The following is a 25,376-nucleotide window of genomic DNA, read 5'->3' on the forward strand; positions in this document are numbered from 1 at the left end:
TGGGACTGATAAAATAAATGTTAATACTTGTCGTCACTGATGACGCAAATTTTATTTCTTCTGAACAATGTGTATCAAAATTCTTATTTTTGAGTCTATCCCACATCATACATTATACTGATAGTGTTATGTTTATGGCCTTTTACATCTCTCATCTCGGCAGACACCTTAATGTTGTCATCAATGTAGTACAACATTTCCAGTAGGTTTTAGTGCTTTGTGTAAGTTAGTCAGGGTATGCAGGACAAAAGTGGCTCTCTACATCTTCTTGTGGCAAAACAAATGACACCAGATGCCATTTTCAAAAGCTAACCAATAAAAAGTCATTGAGCAGCGATGGAGCGTTAGTTTTGTCAACAGCATTTGAAGGATTAAAGTAAGTAAAATTAGCTTATATGACCATTTTTCAATATGAAATACCCGACATTAACTACAAAACCTACCATTCTGTTTGAGACATGGTTAATCCTCTGGTGGGACATTCCGAGATGGTATTTGACGTCACCAGACCCTTCGTCATTTGGTTCTAGTTTTGAGTCGAACTGACAGAATATTTGATCGAGGTCTTTTCTGATTACATTTGCTAGGACGTTCAGTCGGCCCCTGATATAATAAAATTGAAATGTGTTGCAATTACATGGATTAAAAAATATAAAAACGATAAATTGCTGCTTAGGTGCAGACTTTTGCATTTATGAAAAAAAAAAAGATAAATTAGCGGTATCAATTTGCATTACATCCACACATACGAATCCGAAAGCACAAAAGTGTGAAAAAGGGATGAATAGCGGGTCTTGCACACCAGTTCTGGGCCATGGCCCACTTTTGGGCCACAGAAAAATTTTCAGGTGAGCCACAAATCTATTAAAAATTGCTAGACTTGTTGATAAATTACTTAAATTTGATATATGATGAAGCTGTTTTTTGGATTTTGCTATTGCCGATCTTAGCGAAGAAAGATCGAGTGAGAAAAAAGATTTGGAGGCTACTGATCTAGCCCAACCATAGCTGTTACATTTCAAAAGAATGAAAATCAAAGAAGCTATTCCCTGAATTCCGACATTCAAATTATCCATTCTCACCTGTGTGGCATTCCCATTACCACACTGTCAACTCCAGCCGAGCTTGCACTGTCAATCAAAGTCTTCAAAGCAGGTATCAGCATCTCACATCCTTCCAAACCAAAACGTTTCTCACTTGTCCATTTCTTGGCAAGAAATTCCTCAAATCTGAAAAATATATAGTTGAACTAGAATGGCCCATGGAAGTTAGACCGGGGTTTGGGAGACCCAAAATATCGAGTTGTTTTGAGTATGCGAGCTTGGCTATGTATCAAAGACTTGAATACCCAAATCTATAAATTTAAAATATGATCATAGACATGAATGGCTAAAATGAATTATTGGACACGTTTAGTGGCCATAACGATCGTTTCAAAATTTTGTTGTTATTGTTATTTGTCTCCGTCTCCATTTTTAAAAAATCGCTTTTCTCTTCGAATACTGGACCAATTGCTTTGATATTTTCAGTGGTTAAAGATAAAATTTTTCTCCAGAAGGCTATTACTTTTTTTTTCGCTATGACGTCATCAAAATTATTGCCACTGGGTGGCGCTACGTGTCCATATATTTAAGCATAGCTCTCTTGTTTTACTATCGGAATTATTAAAGTTGGCTTAAAAATGTTTCCTTTGGTCGACTTTTAATAATGTTCAATAAATGACCATGTAAGATGTAATCGCTGTTTTGTATGTAAACAGCCATTGATACATAATAAGTTACTATTTAAGTAAGGGTTAAATGCTCATCTCGGCATTGCCTACTGCAGCAGTGAGGTGACGGTGGGCACAATCAGCATTGCCTACTCCATCGGTTCCCAGAGACGGCGCACGAAAATTAACAGAATTTACGTATTGTAATTATTTTAGTGTTTTGTTGTTTCTCATTTTAAACGCTGTATATACGAATCGATAAATTCATTTTATCTTTCTATGTTGTTTACTTTCTGTTACGTAGGGTTGTGTTACATTCACAAAATAAAGTTGCAATTTTTTGTGCAAGTGCATCGTAAGTTTTTTCCCTCATAATTTGGCGCTACATGAACAAAAAGTTCGGGAACCGATGGCCTTCTCAATTCAGTATACCATATTTGAAGTGGCGGGGTAGCCATTTGAACCCGAAGTCTTCAACCATTGGTGCATGCATATTTTGGTTCAAAGCCCGCTAATTACTAGGGCATTACGCTGCACTGGCTTTTCATAAAAATAATTTTTTCAGAGTAATATATAGTTATGATACCTTCTAATCCCATATAAATTAAATTCCCATATAGATTAAACGTAGTATTCATAAACAAATCACCTTGTTGCCCTTAGCAACCGTTCCCATGTCAACCGTTGTTCCCATTCACTGAGTTCCATAATTCTTGGAGTTTCAAACTTTTCTCTTATCCAATCACATTGCTCCCTGTTGTTGATGAACATGTATTCCACTCCTATCTTGTCACAGTAGGTTTCCTAGGAAATAAAAAATCAGAAATAAAAGTTGTACATTCACCTTTGCTTTGTAGAAGGCTCTGGGCCAGAAAAGATGGAGTCATATCTATACCAGGGAGACGGGTGATAAGTTGGTGTGATAATATGGTAAAGCTACCCCTGAGTTTGCTAATAAGTTTTATGGGTACTCCAGAAGTATGTGAACCAAGATGGAACCGAAACATAGTATGTGTACCAAGTTAGGGTTAGGCCATAATTTTTACTCCTATTTTCCTTATTTTGGTTCTATTACGAGTTCGGGGACAAGCCAAGTGACTCCCGTAGTATTTGTACCTAAAATTATGGCCCAACCCTAACCTGGTACACATACTACGATCCGGTGTCCGCCATTTTGGTTCACATACTACGGGAGTACCCTTTGTTCAGTAGACAGCTTTGGGCAAAAAATAAGTATCATATTTATAGGGGAGACAGGTGATAAGTGTGATAATATAGAAAAGCAATCCCAAAGTCCGCTAACAAGTTTCCTGGCAATAAATAATCACATTTTTTATGGGCCTGCAATATTTGCTGCATTAAAGGCTCTACTAGCCCATTGGTCCTCAAACTTTCATGATATGTGGCCCCATCGCCCTAAGACTGTCAAAATTAAATTTCCATGAGTATGCACTATTGCTAAGATCTAGGTCAGAAAATGGTACTCTCGTAGTATATGAACCGAGATGGCGGATACTGGAACTTAGTATGTGTACCAGGTTAGGGTTAGGCCATAATTTAAGGTACAATTAATATGGGAGTCACCTGGCTAGTCCCCGAACTCGTAATAGAACTAAAAAAAGGAAAATGGGAATAAATTATGGCCTAAACCTAACCTGGTACACATACTACAATCCGGTGTCCGCCATCTTGGTTACTACAGGAACACCCAGAAAATATGATAGTCATAGCCATGTGAAGAGAGAGAAAATTCAATAGTTGACTTATGCCTGTGGCAAAGCGAGGCCCTTCATACGGCTACCAGTCTATGTGTAGGCATAGACAACTGATTAGTCTTCTCTGCCATTTAATAAATATTATGACTGTTTTTTTATATGAAGCTGTATATATCTTTTACACTTAACGAGTCTCCATGCAAGCAGACATTTCGGCGCTCCCAAAGTATGTGTACCAAGATGAGGGACATCGAAACGTAGTATGTGTACCAGGTTACGCCACAATTTTATTCTGATTTTCTTTATTTTAGTTCTATTACAATTCGGGGACTAGCCAAGAGCCTCCCGTAGTATTTGTACCCGAAATTATGGCCTAACCCTACGCCGGTACAAATACAACGTTCCGGTGTCTGCCATTTTGGGTTACATACATCATATTCATGAGTACCTGTACCTTTTTTATATGGACATTTATGCTTTACTTTATTACTTTCACTCCTAATGAGTCTCTGTGCATACAGACAATTCCATGTAAAAAGATTCTATATTTTGAAAAGACTGGAATCCCTATTTGCCACGTTCTAAATGAAGAAACTATCCAACTTACTTCTAGTCTGTGTATAATTTCCTTCAATTTGAGAGATTTTTCTTGCCCTCCAATCATTGTTGTGTGAGGAAGGATAAACTCCTGTTCCATGTCTTGTTCACCTTAGAAATTGAACAAAAAATGGTGGATGGAGGTAAATTCTTAAAAGTGAAAGGTAATTAGAGATGATTGTGAAACAGACTTAACTGGACAAAATATGGAGGATTTATGTAAATTCCACTTTCAGCAGGTGAATGAAGAAATTCAGTGAAAATCCTAATTTCAACTAAACATGGAAGATTGACGTTGAGATTCTTATTTTAACTACTTATGGGAAACAAATTAAAATAGAAAAATTTGGACAAAACATGGAGGATTAGTAAATGCTTGTTTTGCCCACAACAAGCTAACATGTGGGAGAAAAAATACTAACTATGGTAACTATCAGCAACATATTATTAAAACTATAAAAATAAATTAGACAAAACTAAAACACAAATGCAAAAATAAGTTTATAACAACAATACTGCATTGCCATGCGCATGCCACATTGACTATGGTAAATTTTTATCAAAGCTGTTCAGCTCTGTTTCGAGCGAACATAGTAAATGCTACTTTAAAAAAAAATTTTTTTTTTCCAGCTATACGTGAGTTAAAGCAAATGATTAACAGAGCTCCCGAAGTATGTGCACCAAGATGGCACACAACCTGAACATAGTATGTGTACCAGGTTAGGTATCAGGTTGTGCGCCATCTTAGAGCACATACTTCGGGAGCACCTAATAAAAAAAATTAAACTTCTATACAAAAATCCTTCCATGCACCAAAACATCACAGACAATGCACATTTGAATGGCAATATTGAATGAACCACGAATACAAAAAAATGATGGAAACAGTGACATTAAATTGAATATGGCGAGCGGAGCACACATGATATATGAATAGCTGAAACACACAGCAGGCCTACGAAAAACCACGCAGCAAAATTACTATTAGTGTTACTATGTTTTTAGCTCTCAAAGCAATTGTAATTGTAAATGCGTCATATTTTTAAAAAAATTGTAGATAGCAGCAGGGGCATAGCCAGGAAGGCAGATTCTGAAATTTCTATTTGCCCAGTTGGACCAAATTAGCTAGCAAGTACGACTAACGCGTTTTTTCCAGAATATTGAGGATCTAAATGCATTTCACGCTTCGAAAAATTTCTATGTATGGTACAGAAAAATGATTTTGCTTACATTTCAAAAGAGGGAGAGGGTTCCAATGTGCACCCCTGGGTATGCACCTCGAATAGCAGGGTTAAGGAATCTACTCGAGGTGTGTTAATGAGACTCATCTCTGAGCAAAGCTAAGCTCACTTACTCACAAGTAAAGGAGAGTCATCTCTGAAAGTAACGGGCACTCACACAGCAGTAAAGAAGACTATCTTTGATAAAAGTTACGGGCACTATCCCGTACTATTACTATTATATTAGCGAGTTGGTTGCAATATATTTTAATTCTATGCGCCACAAGAGCAAAATGTGTGAATTATTCCTTTTGAAAGATACATAATACAAAATTCCCTATTAGGATACATTTTTCATGGTTCAAAATTGGCTATTTTTAACTCTACACAATACGGAAATTCATTTCTGAGTTTTTTCATATTTTGAGATCGTTATCATCTGAGAAAACAAATACAAAATGCAACTCGTATAACAAGTAAAGCAGGATTGGTTGAACGATTTAACGGTTGATCGATCCTAGATAGATAACATGATTATTTTTTAATTCTATACAATAGGAAATTCCCTTTTAAGAAATTTTTTCCATATTTACAGATTGGTATCTTATGAAGAAATAGGCATCTGAGAGTAAAGCAAGAAATGGTTGAACGGTTTAACGGTTTATCGATCCTACAACCACAATTTAAACCCTTTTTAGATATTCCAACACAACAACCCTAGAAAATCAGGTCAAAAAATTAGGTTCAGAAAATCCGGAAAATATGGTATATAGATATATTGGTGCGAAAAATTATATCCAAACAAGCCTCTGAAACTGCAGCTTTAGAAAATGTAGTATGTTAATAGGGAAATTCCCTACGATGAAAGTTTTTTCATAGATAGCTATATTACGAGGAAATAGGCGCCTAAAGATATAAAATTTAAAATACAACCATTTTTTAAAATTATTTTTTCTGAAATCTATTTTCGTTTTTAGAAATGTAATGACAAAAGTTCCTCAAATTTTGGCAGAATTATAACCATTTCATTTAGGCTAGACACATTAATAAAAGAACAAGTTTTAACATGAATGTTGCACTTGATTGGCAGTTCATGTCTTGTGTAGCTGCCTGAAATATCAATCCTACTGTCTATATGGCGGTGAGCTGGTTAAAATTTATACAACATTCTTAAGGAAATTACCTCAATGAAAAACTGTTGCTTTGTTTTTTGTGTCAGCTCAATAAGACAAGTGTCATAAAACAATGATGGATCAAACTTTACAAATGCAGACAGTCATGAATAACAAAGCAGAAATGGCCAAATCTATCATTCAAAATACAAATCTAAAATAATATTTTCAAATCAGAACTATATTCTAAGTTAGGTTGTAGACACAAAGAAAACATAAAAACTTTTGTTGGTGCTCACGAAGTATGCGAACCAAGATGGGAACCAAGATGGCGGACATCGGAACGTAACATGGGTAACAGGTTAGGGTTAGGCGATAATTTTTTCCCAATTTTCCTCATTTTAGTCCTATTATCAGTTCGAAGACTAGCCAAGAGCCTCCCGTAGTATTCATACCTAAAATTATGGCCTAACCCTAACCTAGTACACATGTTACATTCCGATGTCCGCCATCTTGGTTCGCATACTTCGGAAGCCCCCTTTTGTTTTAATTTTAAATTTGGAACCAAGTTTAAATTTGGAAATCAAGACAAAAAAATTTTTTAATTTTTTTATTCAGAGTTTTCCGTTTTTGTACTTATTCTGAAATAAGATTTACAAATATTGAATGTTAATATTTTCTAAATTGGAGCACATTCAACAAATAACACATAAAAGTCATGCATATTCATTATATTTGAGTTTGGACATACACGTGGAGTAGGGACAAAAATAGACTTTCTCCTGTTTTTCCTGTTTTTAAAGTTATTTGAAATTGAATGAGACCTACTTGGCTATGCTGTTAGATGTCAAAAAGATAATCTTTCAAAAAAAACTATTTTGAAATGTTCTTAAACTCATAGATTTCAGATATCAAAGGAAACCAATTCTTTCATTTGGACATCACTACCTGCAAGCATGAATAATATTATATTATGAGGCTGTGCAGCTTGAATAAAAATTCAGTTTTGAAATTTAGTTTTGAAAAAACAGTATATTTGGGCGCAAAAGAAAATATACCGTAAAGCTCATGAAGAATAATAGGCCATGCTTTACAAGTGCAGATACCCATGAATGACAAGTATTCATATAAAAAGCCTTTGAGCATGAGTGAGTTTATAAAGCCATTATTGGGCTCGGTTTGTTTGAACTTAAAATTGGGTACCGTATATAATTGCATATAAACGGAGTTTAAAGCTCAAAAAAAGTTGCCAATCTAAGAGGTTGGCTTATACGCTCATAACTCTGATCCATTGAAGGAATGGAAAGATCCCTTTAGGAGTTTGACAGTGATATGACGAATGAATTTGAAGGGTTTTTTAATTTATTGATGAAAGTGAAACATAACAATAATGGTTATCATTTTCAGTAATGCCATTAATCTCTTAATTTCATCTCTTCTGCAACCATCAACTATTTCCAAAATGTGTGCTAATTTTGTTAAACCAATGACGAAAAAACGAAGGGCAGTTATAGCGACATAGTTCAGAAAATATACTTTATTTAAATACAGCCAATGTAAATTTGGTCTAGTAAAAAATGATCGTCAAATACATATATACCACAACACAATAGTCCGATACAGCCAGTTCAAGTTTTTGGGTTTTATGACACAACATCATTGTCGAATATAGCCAATACAGATTTTATGTCAAATGGTATAAAATAATTGTCGGTATTCCTGTAGTATGCGAACCAAGATGGCAGACAATGCGCAGCACAACACAATTGTCAAATACAGCCAGTGAATTTTTGTATTTTTCGTAAAGCCAAATTGTCAAATGCAGCTAATAGGAGTTTTATGTTACATATAAAGTCAGCTAATTTCCATGGTTATTAATATCATTAGTTTGAGGGCAAATACAACCAATACTCAAACAATTGTCAAATGCACACAATAGAAGTTAATACCACAATGGTCAAATACAGCCAGCTAATCTTTCATGGCTATGATCATAAGTTTGGAGACAAATACAACCAATCTCGAACAATTGTCAAATACAGACAATTAAAGTTTACAACACAATTGTCATATACAGCCAACTAATCTTCCATTATCAGATCAGTAGTTTGAAGGCAAATACAACCAATACACAAATAATTGTCAAATACAGCCAGCTAATCTTCCATTGCTAAAACTATTAGTTTGGAGGCAAATATGACCAATCTCGGACAATTGTCAAATACAACCAGCCAGTTTTCTGTGGTTAAAAACATTAGTTCAGAGGCAAAATCCTCACAGAAATTATGACAAAACAATTAATTATTACAGTGCCATTAATTAAAATAGATAATTACAAAGCGCTACAACATCTAAGCTAGTGACACGCCTACTACACTGAAACCACACCCATTTTTTATATACCAAACGGGTAATTCCTTCCGAAGATATAACTGATTTTGTCATCATAGTCTTCTAGTGCTGTTGAATTCACTTCCAGTGGATCTAAGTTACTCATGAGATGTCCACGAATCTAAGGGTCAAATGAGTTCAAAAATGAAATGTTTGGCTTCTCGAGTGATGGACTGGTAGTCATGAAATTTGCGAAATTTCCAAAAAAAAAGTTTGTTATGTTCGAGGCGAAAATACAGAAGAAATAGAGCCACACTTTTGAACTTTAAACTTTGGAATAACAGTTGCATAAAATGTTAAGTATTCAAAAAAAAATTTCAACCTGAAAACTTTTCGATTCGCAAATATTATTATATTTTTTTACATTGGACCGTGTGGTCAGAGAAAACCTTAAATTTATCACAAAAGCACTTGGAAATACACATTCAATAAGATTTCATTGATTCCCAACAGATCCTGGTAAGCTTTGTTCAACTCGAGTTTTTCAAAATCTACTCACTGTGGGCTTAATAATTGGGTTAAAAGGTTAAAAAAATGTTAATTGAACCCCAACATCAGCTTCTTATCAAGGGTCGTAATAAAATTTCGACTATGTAATATTTTAAAATTTGGATGTCACTTCTGCCGAGAGTCCAGTACCGGATTTCTTAACCAGGAGTGCAGGAGAACTGTTTCTAGGTGATGCAATGAATCACTTTTGCTGAGGGTGCAGTAGATACTCATGAGATATAAGATACTCATAAGATACTTATGAGATTTCCACGGATCTAAGTACGAAACAAGTACAAGCCTGATATAGGCTTTGTAGATGCCGAGGGAAATTTGGACCTTTCTAGTGTCCTAGAAATGAAGTTGCTTTGAAATTTTGATCTTTATGTTTGAAATGGAAGATACAAACTAAATAATATCAAAGTCATTAAAAAAGAAAATTACAGACGGTCAATATTATACATAAGGACTTGAAAAGTGGTAAAAATTGGTTGAAAAAGGTGAACACTGAATAAAAACGGGAATTTGATAAACAAGAAAAGGGAACACTGAATTAAAACAAGAACCAAAGTTGGAGTTGCTGCGAAAAATTTGACTGTTACTAATTCAATGTTACTTCATTCTTGCCTTTCGTATTGAAAACCAAAAATACATGAATAAATGAACCAAGCACAATGACTTTTGACATTACGAGAACTAACTACCAAACAAAATGTCTAAAAAGATGGATGAAAATTTTAAAACAAAAACCCCATGCTTCGGACCACAAGAGCATTCAAAATATCCTACTGAAAGGCATCTTTCCGCCAAAGATATTATCATGAAGTAAATCTTCGTTCATTTTTTCCAGTGATACTCGAGATATGTTCAACGGGTCTAGATAACTCATGTAATGGCCTCGAACCTATATGGAGAGAATCGTTGATGATTAATTTTAATGTTTGCGGATTTGGGGACATCTGTTTAAGACAGGGATATGCTGCCAATTTATGCTTCAACGATTCCTACATTGGAATGAATCATTATAGGTTTGCGGAATTAGTAACATTTATTTAAGACAGAATAATTTTGTCACTTTACGCTTCAATGATTCATATGTTGGATTGAATCTTTAAAGGTTTGCGGAATTAGTAACATTTATTTAAGACAGAATAAATCTGTCAATTTACGCTTCAATGACTCCTAGATCAAAGAGAATCATTGCAGAACTAATTTTAATATTTACGGAATTGGCAACATCTGATTAAGACACTATAATTCTGCCAATTCACGCTAGGTTATGGAAACTAGGCAGCAATATAAGTCAGGCCTCGGACCTGAATTACTGTGAAATAAATTTTGAAGATTGCAGAACTGGCGGCATCAGTCTAATTATGAATGCCGTTTTTATGGTGAAAAATAGGAAATCAAAAACAAAAAGGAGTAAATATCTGAAAAATGGGATTGGTGTGAGAGTTCAATTTATAAAATACCCCAAACACATATTTGCACTTTGCAAAAAAGCATGTGTTTAATGAAATTCTACAAAAACATCTTTGTAAAATTAAAAAAAGAATGCATTCTGAAGTAAAATTCCCGCAGAAAAGCAATATGCTTTTAAAAGGGTTAAATCATAATAAAAATTGCACAAAAAAGTAATGTGAATTTTTAAAATTAAATGTGAATATCAAAAAATTTCTACAAAAAATTGACGTGCACTTTATAAATTTTGTGCAAAAAAATAATGTAAACTTCGCAAAAAAAGTAATGTGCACTCAATAGAATGTCTGAAAAAAAAGAAATAGAATTTCCACAAAAGAGGAGTGTGAACTTTGCATAGTTCCAGCAAAAATATAATGTGCATTTTTTTCTTTTATAATATCATGTGTGCTCCACTTTCATTTATTCGATAATTACCCAGCCCATAAAACTCCTTCATTATCTCAGGAGCTCTGGTGTGGTCTAGATCAGCTGCCAGAATTCCAAGGGGATCAAGCTGTGCTGTATTGTGCCCTCGAGTCTATAGGAGAAATGTTAAGGTTATTATTTAAGAAAAATTTGATTCCATTTACAAAATCGATCGATTTGGCCGTGGGAACCTTTATAAAATTATTAATATGGTGTGGCAAGTAATTTATATTTATTTTATTATTATTTTTGTTTACTACTGGTATGTAATTTATCACGTTCTTCTTACTATATCTCTTTTTAAACTTTATAATTTCTCTGTGGTTGTGTGTGTGTGTGTGTGGGTGCGTGTGAGCATGTGTGAAATAATTCAATTACTTTAGGTGTGTGAACACGTACAACTTCTTCTTGGCAAAACCTTCCATTTTATATTCTGTACGTTATAAACCTTATCCAAGGTTTTGTTTGCTCTCCTGATTTCATGATCAGTTAATATTTATTTGTTACTATCAACCATTTTATGCTGATTATGGAGTCAAAAGAAACTTATACTTAAATATGATTCAATATTAAACAAATTATTTTTATGAATGCATACTTGTGGAAAATTCCTAAAATTTTAATCACTGTGAATGTTGCAGAATTGCAAATACCCAAAATTCCCGACATGGATATAACATATAGACAATGTTATGTCTTATTTGTTTAATATTTGTTGCATACCCTTGGCTCAGTCCCAAACCGTGGCTCGCACAACGATTTAATTTGGCCTGCCGAACTTAAGTGAAATGGTTTAACATCTTATGTTTTTCTTCTTTTTGCATACTAGATACCGCTAATTGTTACGTCATTATCACAGTTTGAGCATGTGTATATGCGTAACAATTCAATTATATCAGTATCTTAATTATACGTACTGGTACCAGTAACGACCTCTTGCGGACACTCATCTCCGCAAATATTCTTCCGCTTCTAAATTAGTCCCCCTGTTAATTAATAAACTTTGGGAATCACTGATATAGACAATATTAGGGCTTATTTGTTTAATAAGCAGAGCCAATGTTTTATTTGTTCTGGCCGAAGGCCTATTAAAACGACGCTCAAGAAGTGTGTGTACCAATATGGAGGTAACTAATTTTGTTCGCCTGCGTTACATCAAGTTGTGTAAAGGGACTGAATCCTATGGGCAGGGGGTATATTCACCTGGCTAACACAAACTGTGCCCGAACTCGTAATAGAACTAAAATAAGGAAAATCAAGTAAAATTATGCCCTAACCTGGTACACACACTACAGGAGTACCAATGAAACGAAGTTGTTAATTAAGTGTATAGTACGGACTCCCATTGGTAAAACAAAGGTTATTGACCTAAGATCATTGACTGAAATAGAAATGTAAACAAGACGAAATGACCTTTTCGCTCATATTAGGTCACATAGTGGACGTATGTAGAATTTTATCTGGTAGGGGGTCGGAATATAAAAAAAAATGCTTCCAGTCATTGGTGTGGATGATAGATTGGCTGGAGATAGGTCACAACACTATTTCAGAGGTAAAAAGAACTTGTCCTAAAATGTAGCCACAAATGGAAACATGCTTAACCGTGATAATGACGTAACAATTTGAGGTTTATAGAATGCAAAAAAGTAAAAACAAAGTGTTAAAAAATTTCACTTTAGTTCGGCAGGCCATATTAAACCGTTTAGAAACCAATGGTGTATATAACATTAACCATTGTATTTTGTGAAATATATGACAGTTCATTTGGCCTCATGTTTATTAACTCAGCCAGACAGAAGGATGAGTAAACATGCCTCAATGTCTTATTTGCTCATATTTGTGGTACGATTGTTTGGTGGCCTAGGATTCTTCTGCCTGTGGGGTGACTATAAATAGAACAGCACCTATAGCTTTCAATGTATATAAAACTAGCCCCAGTAAAAACACTTTTCCAAATCAATCAAGTGTTTTTTAATGTTGTACACGAAGTGGACCTATGGCGTTTGTTATTTTTTGTTGTTGATGATCATGTTAGTATTTCTTTTTTTCTTTTTTGTCGTTTTTCTCATTAACTACTGGACCAATTGCTTTGAAATTTTCAGTTGTTGAAGATTATATTTTCGCTAGGTAGAAGGTTACTTTTATTTAAATCAAAAATTTTTGTGGCCTCTATGGGTCGTTTTTCGTGTGCGATGACGTAATTAGCGATTGTGCCCACAAATAGCATCAGAGCAGGGTAATTTGCTTCATGAAAAATCACTGCATCAATATAGATTTACAAGCTGTCAGACCAATATTATATTTGAACGCAAACTTCACAAATACTAAGAACTGTTTAAATAGGGATATCCGTCATAAAGACACGCCCCCATTTTTCGACCAATCACAACATTGAGAAGTGCAAAAGTCAATTAGGCTTCAACATAGGTATCTGATAATATCATTCATTGTGATGGATAATTTATGAATAATATTAAAAAATTTAAACAAACAGGCCTTGCAAAATCATATTTGTCATAAAGACACGCCCCATTTTCGACAAATCACAACTATTTTGAGCAAATAAGTCACCAGCGCTGGCCTAAAGTAAATTAGGCTTTATAATAGGGATCTGGCTATATATTATTCATTTCGAGGTAAACTTTAAACAATTTGAGAAAGCAATTTAAAACCAAAATGGCCCTGCCACAGGAAAATATTTTTCCGGCTTTGCAATTTTCAAACATTATTTTATGACAAATGCCCGCATTATTAGATTCGTTGCTATGGCCAATGATGCAACTATACAATAATAACTTCACACCAGGGCTCTTCAAACCCCCTAATGGGTCGCAAAAAGGGTCAAGGTCAAAAGGGGTCGCAGTAATATCTTTTTCTGCATCAATTTATATTAAAACGAAATAACGATCAAATTTGAGAGATTTGAAACCAGTACCACCATCATGAAAATAGAGCCATGATATGATCTCTTGAACGAGAATATGCAAGCACATAAGTTTCATGAAAAGAATTATCAGTTTTTTTAATGTTTTCTGTATTATTGAATTTGAATTTATTTTTATTCTAGTTCCTGGGATTACAAAAAATTTGGCCGTGCCCAGTGGGTTGAGATGAAAAGAGTTTGAAAAAAACAGCTTTACACAAAAAATAGCATATCGCCTTTTATGTATCAGTATCTGGTTGCTCAGAGCCTCATTATGAGCAGTCGTGTGAAATTTCAATTAAATTTCGATACAATTGCATTTTCGTTCCAGTATTAAACCAGGAAGAAAAACAATTATTCAGTACGTCATGTAGACGCACAGGATATGGCTAAGCAATCCACTCAGAAATGAGTCAACGAATAATGACTCGCTTACTTTGTGAGAAACTCATTTAGATCTAAAGCAGGGGTCTCAAACTCCCGTCCGAGGGCCAATTGCGGCCCAAAGAACAATAGTTTGTGGCCCTCGCCTTAGTATGAAAGTTTATTGTTAGTATAGCCTGCAAGTTGCATGATTATTAATACATTTAATATAAGTTCTCGGATTTTAGACGGCACAATCAATAATGCTTAGATTTATATTGATACATTGTGACCATGTTTTCCATGTGGTGAGACATAACTGTCCATCGGCAAAATGTTTGATTAAACAAAAATAAAAAAAGATTTGAATTTTTTAAACCAAGCTTTTATTATGGGAAATCTGATGCAGCCCGAACCCACATAGACTCTGCCTTCATTGGCCCGTAGATAAATTGAGTTTGAGACCCCTGATCTAAAGTAAAGGTACCGTATGGGCCATTCCAAGCAAAAGTTGAATTCCATCAAATTTTTAAAAAGTGCAGTGAAAGTAATTTTTTTTTATTTTTGATATCAAAAGACATTGGAATTTTATTGGACTGCATTCATTTCATCGAACAATTTAAAATTTCACCCAGGATTTTGATGGTTTATAAAAAATGGCCTGAAATGTAGAAATTTTAGTATAATTGACATATTTTGTGATGATTCCTGACACAAAGTGTTTGATTGTGTGGAACAGTTATTTCACATGAAATTGACGCACTGGATTTAAGTTAATAAAGTTTGAATGTTTGCGGTGCTGTAGGACATTTCTTCACCCATTTAACGATTTATTACCAGAATTTTAAGAGATGATAGAGGCCGCTATTCCGAAGTGGAAAAATGTCCTGTAGTGTCACGTCGTGTAGTGTCACATACAATATGCACATTATTGGCATGGATTTTCAGTGTTACATTAAGTAACTTGAGCAACACATAGAGGGGTAGTTCAGCTACTGCACCAGAAAATATTATGGTCTCTTACTGTACCATCGCAAAAATTTACAGCACAACACAACGTACTGTTAGTGCATGGTGGATTTGCCGTCCTGTAGTGTCACGCTATATTTCACTATATTTTTTTTATCTACTAAGTAAGGTTAGGTGTAACTTTTGTGCAATTTTTTACATATGCAATAAAGCAACTGATTGGACAATGAAACAAAACATGAAGCTGAAAATGTGAAAATATATTGAATTTAACAACATGCAAAATTTCTGGAATTGTCCTGTAGTGTCACTTGGAATAGCCCGTATACGCTTGTTTTACCGCCCGATCTTGATTAAGAGCCCGTTTGAACAGAACATAAAAATAAATAAGGGCCGGTGCTTGAATACCCGCCCGATGTAAAAGCTGATTTTTGGTAGAGAACAATTGGTAGAGCACAATTGGAAATAAGCGCTTTTGTCACAACGCTGTTGAATTTTAGGCACCGGTAGATAACACTCACGCCTTAGGCGTCTAAGTACATAACAGATAGCATTGATTACGTTACACCATGGTTCTCAAACTGGGCGTCGCGACGCCCAAGTGCGTCGTTTCAATATTGATAGGGCGCCGCAAAACTTTTCTTCTTTTGCGAATTTGTACCTGCGGTGCGTCGAAATAGTCAAACTCGTTATTCTAGTTTAAATCATACTTGAGAACTGGAAATAACAATATATTTAATATTGTAATGATCGAAAATAACAAGTGCTCGTGCTTGAATAAGGGCCGGTAAAAAGCTAAAAATGTTAATTCTTCATAAAATAACATTATAATTATATTTATGTACTGTCATTGTTACATTGCCACCTCCATTGTTACATCATAATTTTCTTTTGTTTGAAAAATCATATGGTATTAAGGCATTGTTAAGCTACATTGCGCAATAACATTACCTGTATTGTCTTTTATTTGTTACAACATAAAGGTTTCATTATTGCGCAATTGAAAGATAAGAAGCGTGAGACAGATATATCAGTATTATGTATGGCCATTATTGATACAATTGCATTCTAGAGGAGATAATACTTTGCTATTTGGGTGTCTATAATTTTATTTCTCTGTATTGAAAACAAACTCAACTTTTCATAACCATTATAGGATTTACATATTTACCTCGAAGAAGAGGAAAGCCGAAAAGACGGCTTAATCAAACCACGGCGGCCTCTTGTACGGTTACCACTCAATCTCGGTTATGGGATTATCAAGCAGTTTCTTGTTTACGGAGCGTAGACTTGACCATTCATTATTATTACTTACCGTATTTGCTCGTTTTGTAGCCCGGGCCCATATTTTTTTAACCAAACTCACTAAACGGGCCCTTATTCAAACCGGCCCTTATTCAAGCACGGGCGCTTGTTATTAAAAATTTAAATTCAACAGCGTTGTGACAAAAGCGCTTCTTACTTCCTTCAAGCACCGACCCTTATTTATTTTTATGCTCTGTTAACACAGGCAGCTATTCAAACGGGCCCTTAATCAAGATCGGGCGGTATGACGAGCATATACGATAGGTGTACTTTCTTGTCATAGTTAACATACGCTTGTCTGGAGGAGTCCGACCTCGGTCAGACGAAACATTTCAGCATATGCTTGGTGTTAGCGTGAAGTTAACACTTTTGTTATGTTTTTTTTCACACTTTTTATCTGGGCAAGACTCTAGATAAGATGATGCTTTAAAATGCTGAATGTTTTTATTATAAATAAGAATAGCATTTCTCTCTTTTAACGAAATAGGAAGTATATTTGTGATCTTTTGTTAGGTCATAGTCTAACTTCTTTAGGCTTCTTCAATTATTGTATATTTATTATGCATGTGTCCTTCCGATTTAGCAAGTTTTTTTTTTATATTTCATTCAGCATTACCCTTCAAAATGAGAAATACTGACATAGTGAAGGCGCCTAGATTCATTGTATTCCCACAATTTCACTCAAGGTGTGAAAGATGTTCTGACACCCTAGTGAAAGGATTGGCATAGGGTCCTGTACCAATATTCTTTTACCTGCCACCCTAGCATAATTAGGGTTTTACTCTACAACCCGAAGACCATTCTACCCACGAATAGCATCAGAGCAGGGTACTTTGCTTTAGGAAATATTAATACATCAATATAAATTCACAAAGCTGTCAGACCTTTGTTATAATTGACATTAAACTTCACAGATACCAAGAACTGTTTGAACAAGGATTTTAGTCGCAATGACACGCCCCATTTTTCGACCAATCTGAACAATTTTGAAAAATATCTTCCAGATCATTCATCTTCAAAATTGCACGGAACCCTAGTTTAAATCAGTTGCAAAAATATGATAAGAACAAAAAGGCACACATCACCTGGTATCCTCTGATTAAAGCTTGCACTGAGAGATGTTTATCCACATTCTCGACAGATAATCCCCCCTGCGTTGCTAGGCTACTGGATGTGCCCGTTGGAACCACTGCACTGCCACCTAGTGACGGAGGTCGTTGATATGCTTCACCAGGCAAGGCACCAGAATTGACATTGCGAAAGTAAACATCCCATGACTGTAACAAAAATTTCAGCGTAAGATTTAAAAAGTATAAAGGTGCTACATTGGAATGAGGTTGTATGATCCCAGGATTTTAGTTAAGAAATTAATCAGGGCTGGACATTTTGAATACCTGAAGATTTTAGAATCGAATCGAATATTTTTTCAAATAGAATCGAATCTTGAATACTTGGAAGATATGAAATTTTATGTGACTTATTTTTGTAAGATGTCCTCCAAACACCTAAATCACTGAAAGAATTATCAGAGAGTTAGCTCAGCGTTCCCACACAATAAGAAACATATTTTATAAATAACTCACTAGAAAGAAATGAGTCATAAATATATCATAATTGCATTTTAAAATATGGCTTGAGGAAAGAATCCAGCACTTGTTTTCCGCTCTATTTATCGACATAAGACCAAAAATAAACTCACATTTAATGATTTACTATAAAACACATCATCCAGCTTCGCAATAAGATTTTTTAAACCATTAACATGACAAAGTTCCTTTACTGTTAAATCTTCAATAGCTTTTTCCACCATTAAATTCCCATCTAAGGAATACAATATTACAACCAACGCCTGGTTTTTCCCAAGCAAACCAGAATTCTCGGCCCAAACTTTCAACTCCTTATTCCAAGTAGAATAAGCCATATTGTTATAAAATTTGGGTGGGTTTAGTTGTTCAGAAAGCATTTTTTTAGATATCTAAATATTACTTAAACAATATACTGGTAATATTATAATGGCTGCATAATTTACATAAATAATCACATTATCTTAATAATTAACATAATATATTAATAAAGTATCTATTTTTACACAATATACTGGGATATTGTGTAACAAACTGCATGTACTCCTTTTCAATGCAGAACTGGGAAGATTTCAATCAATGAAAAGATATTTGAAATACTTCTCAAAATATAAAGATCTGGAAATCGAGATACCGAAGATATGGGGACTTCAACAATACCTGTGGTGATTTTGGATTTATCGAGAAAAAACTCGAAAAATATGTCAAAAACATTCTAGGAAAAATTAATGCAAAACAGCTCTGAAAAACACTATTCTTTGAGAAGCCCACATATTACGTAAAGTACTTTCTATGAATTCATGACCTTGGCATGACCACGAAAACTTGGAAGGTTTCCATTCGCCAGAAAGTTGAAATGTTTAATAACAAAAAATAATGAAACTGAGAAATAATATAACTCCAATACATCGGAACACCCGAAAAGCCCACGCTTGTAGTTATAACAATAAATAATGCAAAACTAGGAAGATTCCAGACATTTTGAAAATGGCGACCCCTTACATCACAGGGGTACTTACACGAAGTTATTTTTAGAGCGAAAGTATAATAAAAGACTAATACGCACACATTCGAGAAAGACCACACCTGCTGCTATAACCAATAACAATGCAAATAACATCTCATTGACAGCAATTCGTGTCAAAAACGAATTATTGATAACCATGACATCTGGCAGGAAACTGATTTATGTCACGAAATCTAAACGCATCATGTAGATCTGACTTAAACTCTAAGTAATTAACAAATAGAATTGAGTTTCACTTTTAAACAAGGCCCTGTTCAAGCATCAGTACTCCCGTAGTATGCGAACCAAGATGGCAGACACCAGAACGTAGTATGTGTACCAGGTTAGGCCACAATTTTATTTCTATTTTCCCTATTCTAGTTCTGTTTGAATTCTAGTGACTAGCCAAGTGACTCGCTCAAGATTTGGACCTGAAATTATGTCCTAACCCTAACCTGGTACACATACTACATTCCGATGTCCGCCATCTTGTTCACATACTTCGGGAGTACCCAAGCAGCCACTGATATATAAGGAGAACCAGAATCTTTCCAGCTTGGAATTGTTTAACCAGTTTTCCACATCTCGGGAGAGGTGGCGAGTAAAGAGTTTAAACTAAGATTTGGGATCGCAGATGCCAATATAGACTGGTATAACATTCAATAATTAGGACTAGCATTATGGTAAAACACGAGTATATTGTTGTAGTCTTTACATATTTAACAGCAAGCATATATAGTAAGTATATCCATAGATGGTAGGTGACAAATGATAAAGTTCACAAAAGCATTAAATTTAAAGATTATGTAATAACTTGACCTGATCCGACAGTTTCAAAGTTCAGATTTGAAAACATTATTTTTATGTACGTTTCAAGGTCATGTCAAGTTTAAGGTCACACAATCAATTCGCACAAAAAATGTAAATTAATTTGTTAAGCGAGAAAACATTGTAATTGAATTTATATGCTGTCATTGGTAAACTGAAGCCCATTTACGTGCTTTGTGCGTCAGATGCTAAATTCTAACAAAAACACTTTTCCAAATTCAACTATTCCAAATTATACCTAAAATCCAGAAATTTCCTCAGGATAAATATGTAAATCCTATTTGTACTCTGTACGGAAACAACAAAATATAGCTCACCTTATGTACAGTGCTTGGGTCCTGCAGCCAGCTTTCGTACATATCTTCAACATACACAGAACTACTTCCGCTCAAGAAAGGTTCAGCTTTTGCTGCAGCGGCAACAGCTTGCTGTTGTGAGCTGGACGTAGTGGATGCAGATCTGGACGAATTGCTGCAAGATTATAAGGATTATAAGGATGAAAGATTCAAATTGAAATGATTAATTTTAGAATGGTATAAGTGGACCTTAAGATACCATATATCCTTGCATATAAGACGATCTTGCACACAAAATGACCCCCTAAAATGGCCCTAAAATAGTATATTTGTAAAAAAAAATAGCAAATATGCAAACCCCACAATTCGTAACATCCATACGAGTTGTAGCTGTTGAAATCAAGTTAGCGTAATATCATTTTGTTTTAGTGTGATCAGAGTTATTTTAGTTTGGCTACTTTTTTCTAGTTTCAAACTTGGCTTATATGCGAGGATATATGATAACTACCTATGTGTAAAAAATTTCGCATGCCTGTCTAGGACTACTGATCCAGCTTATGTATCTGGAAATAATAATTATCACAGTTATTTATTCCCATACTCGGTGCAATTTGTGGGTGCGATAGTCTAATACGAGTATGGGATTGGTGAGCCAGTTATTTGTTTTCGAAAGTGTGGAATTGATGATGGAGGAAGCCGTAACTGATTAGCGGTTACATGATTTCGGAGTGAATGAGTACGACCTTTCTTTGGGAAATGACCTTGAAAAAACTTGTCACTGGTGCTCCAGAAGTGTGTGTACCAATGTTCCCCCTAATTTTTTGTAGTATGTGTGCGCAGAACTTTTGGTGTGTGCGCACTTTTTTGGAAATGACTAATATTTGTGCAAAAGCCAATGAAGAAATTTTGGCGTTCTAACCGTGTAATAAGTGGGCCAACAACAAACTTTCTCAACCTGCCAACCGAGCACATTGTTACATTACATCGAAATACGTCTGTGTGCAGTAAACCTATGCGTGTGCGCAGCCTCTGAAAGCTGTCTGCGCGGCCTCTGAAAGCTGTGTGCGCGCGCATACCTTAGAGGGAACACTGGTGTGTACCAATATGGAGGTAACTAATTTTTTTTGCCTACTTTACATCAAGTTGTGGAAAAGGAACAGGAGTCTAAGGGCAGGGAGGATATTCACTTGGATAACACAGACAGTCCCCGAACTCGTAATAGAACTAAAACAAGGAAAATAGGAATTAAATCATGGCCTAACCCTAACCTGGTACACACACTACTAAAGTACCCTTTTCCCCAGCAGGAAAAATATCAGATAATATAGTCCTATAGCTCACCTAGCAACATTATCATGTTTTTCCCTGTTGGCACTCGTTGTGCTTATCGACCGAAGTGTTCTAAGTGCAGGTGTTCGCACGGCGAAATGCCGGACTTTTAATATTGCTTTGTGGGCTTGCTGCATTGTTTTAAGAAACTAAAAATAACTATTTTTAAGAGAATTCATGAGTTTGGAGTTAACTGTAAATGAAAGAGACATTTTAGCATAAATTATAAATTGCTTGAATATTATTTTGCCTTCTCCATAGAGCATTAAATATTGGAGTGCAATGAATCAGAATAATTGTATCTAAAATAATAAGAGTCTATGCTGTCATTTTATAGTGACTAGTTTTAGGTAAGGTTGCATCTAAGGGCTGTACAATAGCAGGATGTCATACAAATGGCAATTGTGGCCCCATCATAGCAGCTTTAAAGAGCCCTAATGGGAGACCATCTTGGTCCATCTGAATGACAATTGAGGCCATATATTCATCTTTATTAATATCTTTACGACTCAATCTCCAATGAGGTTCATTTCATTTAAAAAATCATCATGTTCTTAGGTATTAAACATTTGTGACAACCACACAAGAAACTTACCAAACTAAAAACACTCCTGCATCCAGGCATCTACTGTTAACAATGACATGAAAGTAAAACTGAACATTCTGATATTATAGCAGTAGCCTACATTATCTCAGTACTTCACTGCACTACTGCAGGCTGCAGCATACTATTCCAACAAGTCGAATCAAATATTCAGATTTCTATGTTGAACATTAAAATTATTTATTACAGTATTAGGTTTCGGGAATCTTTATGCCTGACCTGCCCTGAAACAAATTAGTTCCTTACTTCTCTGCATTCCTACAAATATTAAAAGAAATGCGGAAGACAGGAAGAGTATATCAGACCAACCATGAACCATTTTCAGAATGGGATATTCTCAACCACAATCCAGCAATCCGACAATCCTGCAGTACTCAACGTTCTGACGTTACTGAAGGGCATTTACAGACTTGTTCAATTTCATTTCCAGTTCTACAAGACAATGCCTGAAGCCCTGAATACTGTATCTCTGTACCGGTATCTGTAAATACAGAAATATCAGATACAGAGATACCGGCACCGGTAATTATTCTCCAGCAAAAGACAGCACGCCGGCAAGCACAGCTGGTAACTTCACAGGTCAGCTGAGTCGAACTGGCTATTATAAACCAAAAATGTCGTTATCAAGGTCGCTATGACGTCTCCCGCATTTTGCTGTCTCATTTCCACGATACACGCCTACGGCTTTAGCCAATCGGTGAATTGATTTTGGTAGAAATTACTTAAATTTTCTTCACCGTCACGTTTTCGTGGCAAAAAATTGCACAATTACCTTGATTGGTACTCGGAATTTTTGACATGGCGTTGCGAAGGCGTTGCTTAATTTATAGCCAGATCCTCTTTTTACAAATTGTACTGTGAATCGTGTGCGCAAATATGAAATTAAAAAACTTAGTTTTCATAAGTTAATCATGCCAAATAAAAATTTTCTATCTGTTAGTCTAAATAATAAATATAAATTAATCAGACATGAATTTTATTAAATGTCCGTTAGTTCAGTATGCGATCTTTTTATAATTGTGACGACATTAAATCAAGATTAACCACACTTTGTTCCATCACAGTAAAAAGGTAACGGGATTTTTCCATTTTAAAACGCAACCCTCGTAAAAGTCAGAAGTATATTTTGATTTACCCGCAAATACAAATCATACACATAACACAAACAATGAACACACAGAAGATTGGGAAAATCGGGGAAACTGACAAAACCTTTATAAAACAAAATTGAATTTCTTTATTTATTCGGGCCGGGCTCAGTGGCTTTCGATAGGCACAAATCAACATTTAGGAGTTTACTCAACAACTTACTTACCAACTACGGTGTAATGTCAGGAGCACAGGCGCTACCAAGGCGAGACCTGTATTCAAAACTGCAAACGATAAAGCAACTCAAAGACAAAAGAAACAGAACTGTATAATAATAATGTCATATTTATTCCGATGAAAGGTAAAACGGATACCGACTAAATGTTACATAGATGCACGCTTTTTTGTCCGATTATCAATTGCACCTTCATACCCTCGATCATCTCACGGAATTCCAACTTGTCAGCCCACTTCCCATCCGATAACTCTGGCTTGTTCGAGAGAATCTTCCGACGTTCTAACCGACTCACGCGAATTTACTAGCACAGAGAAGAAAGTATATTAGTGTATTTTATTATTCCATTATCTACTGGACTTGTCAATTTATTTCTACAAAATATCGTCTCTTTTAATTTTTTCAATACCCTAGTTTTCAGTAATAAGCCCAATTAAACTTACGAGTCTTTGGGCATGAATCTTCTGAAGACGCATGGAAAAAACGTAAACGCGTCATTACTTGCCGTTGTATAGCCACGCGAGAAATATTTCAAAAATTAAACTATGCAAAATGAATAACCCTTTCCACGTGTGCTGGTGGGTGATTTGTTTACATGCGCATTCCCACCAATCAGTCAGTAGTCAGTAGGGGACTATAGGACTGGGTCTTATTCCAATTTTCGAACCCTGGAGAATGCGCACCAAGATGGCGCACAACCTGAACTCAGGTCGTGTACCGGTACCAGATTCGGGTTCAGGTTATGCGACATCTTGGTACGCATACTCAGGAGTAGGCTACCCAATTTCCTTTAAAAAATAACTCTAGGGTTTATTTTTGGAGAATGTCTTATATTTTCATTTAATAAAAACAAAATTACAAGGTAGAGAATAACGAAATTTTCATATATACAAAATATGAAAACCGATATCCATTTACTTATAAATAAGGCGGCTTTATTCGAAATAACTGCAAAACATAAATTATCAATCATTTAGAACGTGTAGTAGAGAATTCTTGCTATCGACTAGGTCAAAAATTTCGCTCAAGTTGACTAGGTCCTATTTTAAGAGCAGGGCTTATATTAAATTCATTTTTAAAATCCCTGCTAGGTCTTATTTTCAGGACAGGCCTTATTTTCGGGGAAACACACCAGCCTACTTTACCTTGATTAGCTTATATTCCATCGTAATCCGAGGAAAGATGGCGTGTGGCCTCAACGTACTTTTAAAATGAATAGAGAGGGGCATCACACGCAATTTATTGTGATTCATCTTTAGAGTCCGCGGCAGCATGTTTTACCTGTCACGAGGCGAGGGGAGAAAATTTATGGTGTTTTTCGTTTTATTTTCAGTGTGTATGATATCCTTTCAATCTGTAAAGGAGCTTAATTACCGTCGGGCCCATTTTAACATTTTTCATGAGATGTTTTATAAATTCAGAAACAGTAAACCAGAGACAAGACGGTCAGTTAGCATAACAAATAGAAAGGATCAAATTGATGAACCGTCTTCCAGTCTTAGTATTCCTCCACTGACATTCAGAAGTTTGGTTTGCACATTCACTCCTATGCGTCTTGTCGCCGATGATTTCATAATAACAAATTTATCTTGTAAAAAGTAAACCAAAATAAACGATTAAAAACGGGATACCATATCATTTGCACGAAGATTCACACATTCAATAGTTTAAGCACTCGATATTCCCAGACAAACGCCTTCCATTGAGGCACGAATACACCTGCT

General features: G+C 35.3%; 1 protein-coding gene across 3 annotated transcripts in view; it reads right to left on the bottom strand.

The window, feature by feature from the left end:
• Positions 1-21,913, bottom strand: part of LOC120347791 (2-oxoglutarate dehydrogenase complex component E1-like) — a 38,697-nt gene extending 16,784 nt beyond the window's left edge. Inside the window, exons 1-8 of one of the 3 annotated variants that reach the window (XM_078117583.1) lie at positions 21,737-21,913; positions 20,417-20,570; positions 17,768-17,959; positions 8,759-8,867; positions 4,034-4,134; positions 2,361-2,515; positions 1,083-1,229; positions 444-603 (exon numbers count right to left, since the gene is read on the bottom strand). In XM_078117583.1, the coding sequence (XP_077973709.1) occupies positions 444-603; positions 1,083-1,229; positions 2,361-2,515; positions 4,034-4,134; positions 8,759-8,867; positions 17,768-17,959; positions 20,417-20,570; positions 21,737-21,861 (1,143 nt within the window). In that variant the 5' untranslated portion in view covers positions 21,862-21,913. Of the gene's footprint in view, positions 1-443; positions 604-1,082; positions 1,230-2,360; positions 2,516-4,033; positions 4,135-8,758; positions 8,868-10,024; positions 10,140-11,131; positions 11,235-17,767; positions 17,960-20,416; positions 20,571-21,736 lie in introns of all 3 variants that reach the window. The other 2 variants (XM_039417883.2, XM_039417884.2) reach the window with 2 other exon arrangements.
• Positions 21,914-25,376: the final 3,463 nt, after the last annotated feature.

Source organism: Styela clava, chromosome 11 (assembly GCF_964204865.1).
Source record: "Styela clava chromosome 11, kaStyClav1.hap1.2, whole genome shotgun sequence".
Taxonomy (NCBI): Eukaryota; Metazoa; Chordata; class Ascidiacea; order Stolidobranchia; family Styelidae; genus Styela; species Styela clava.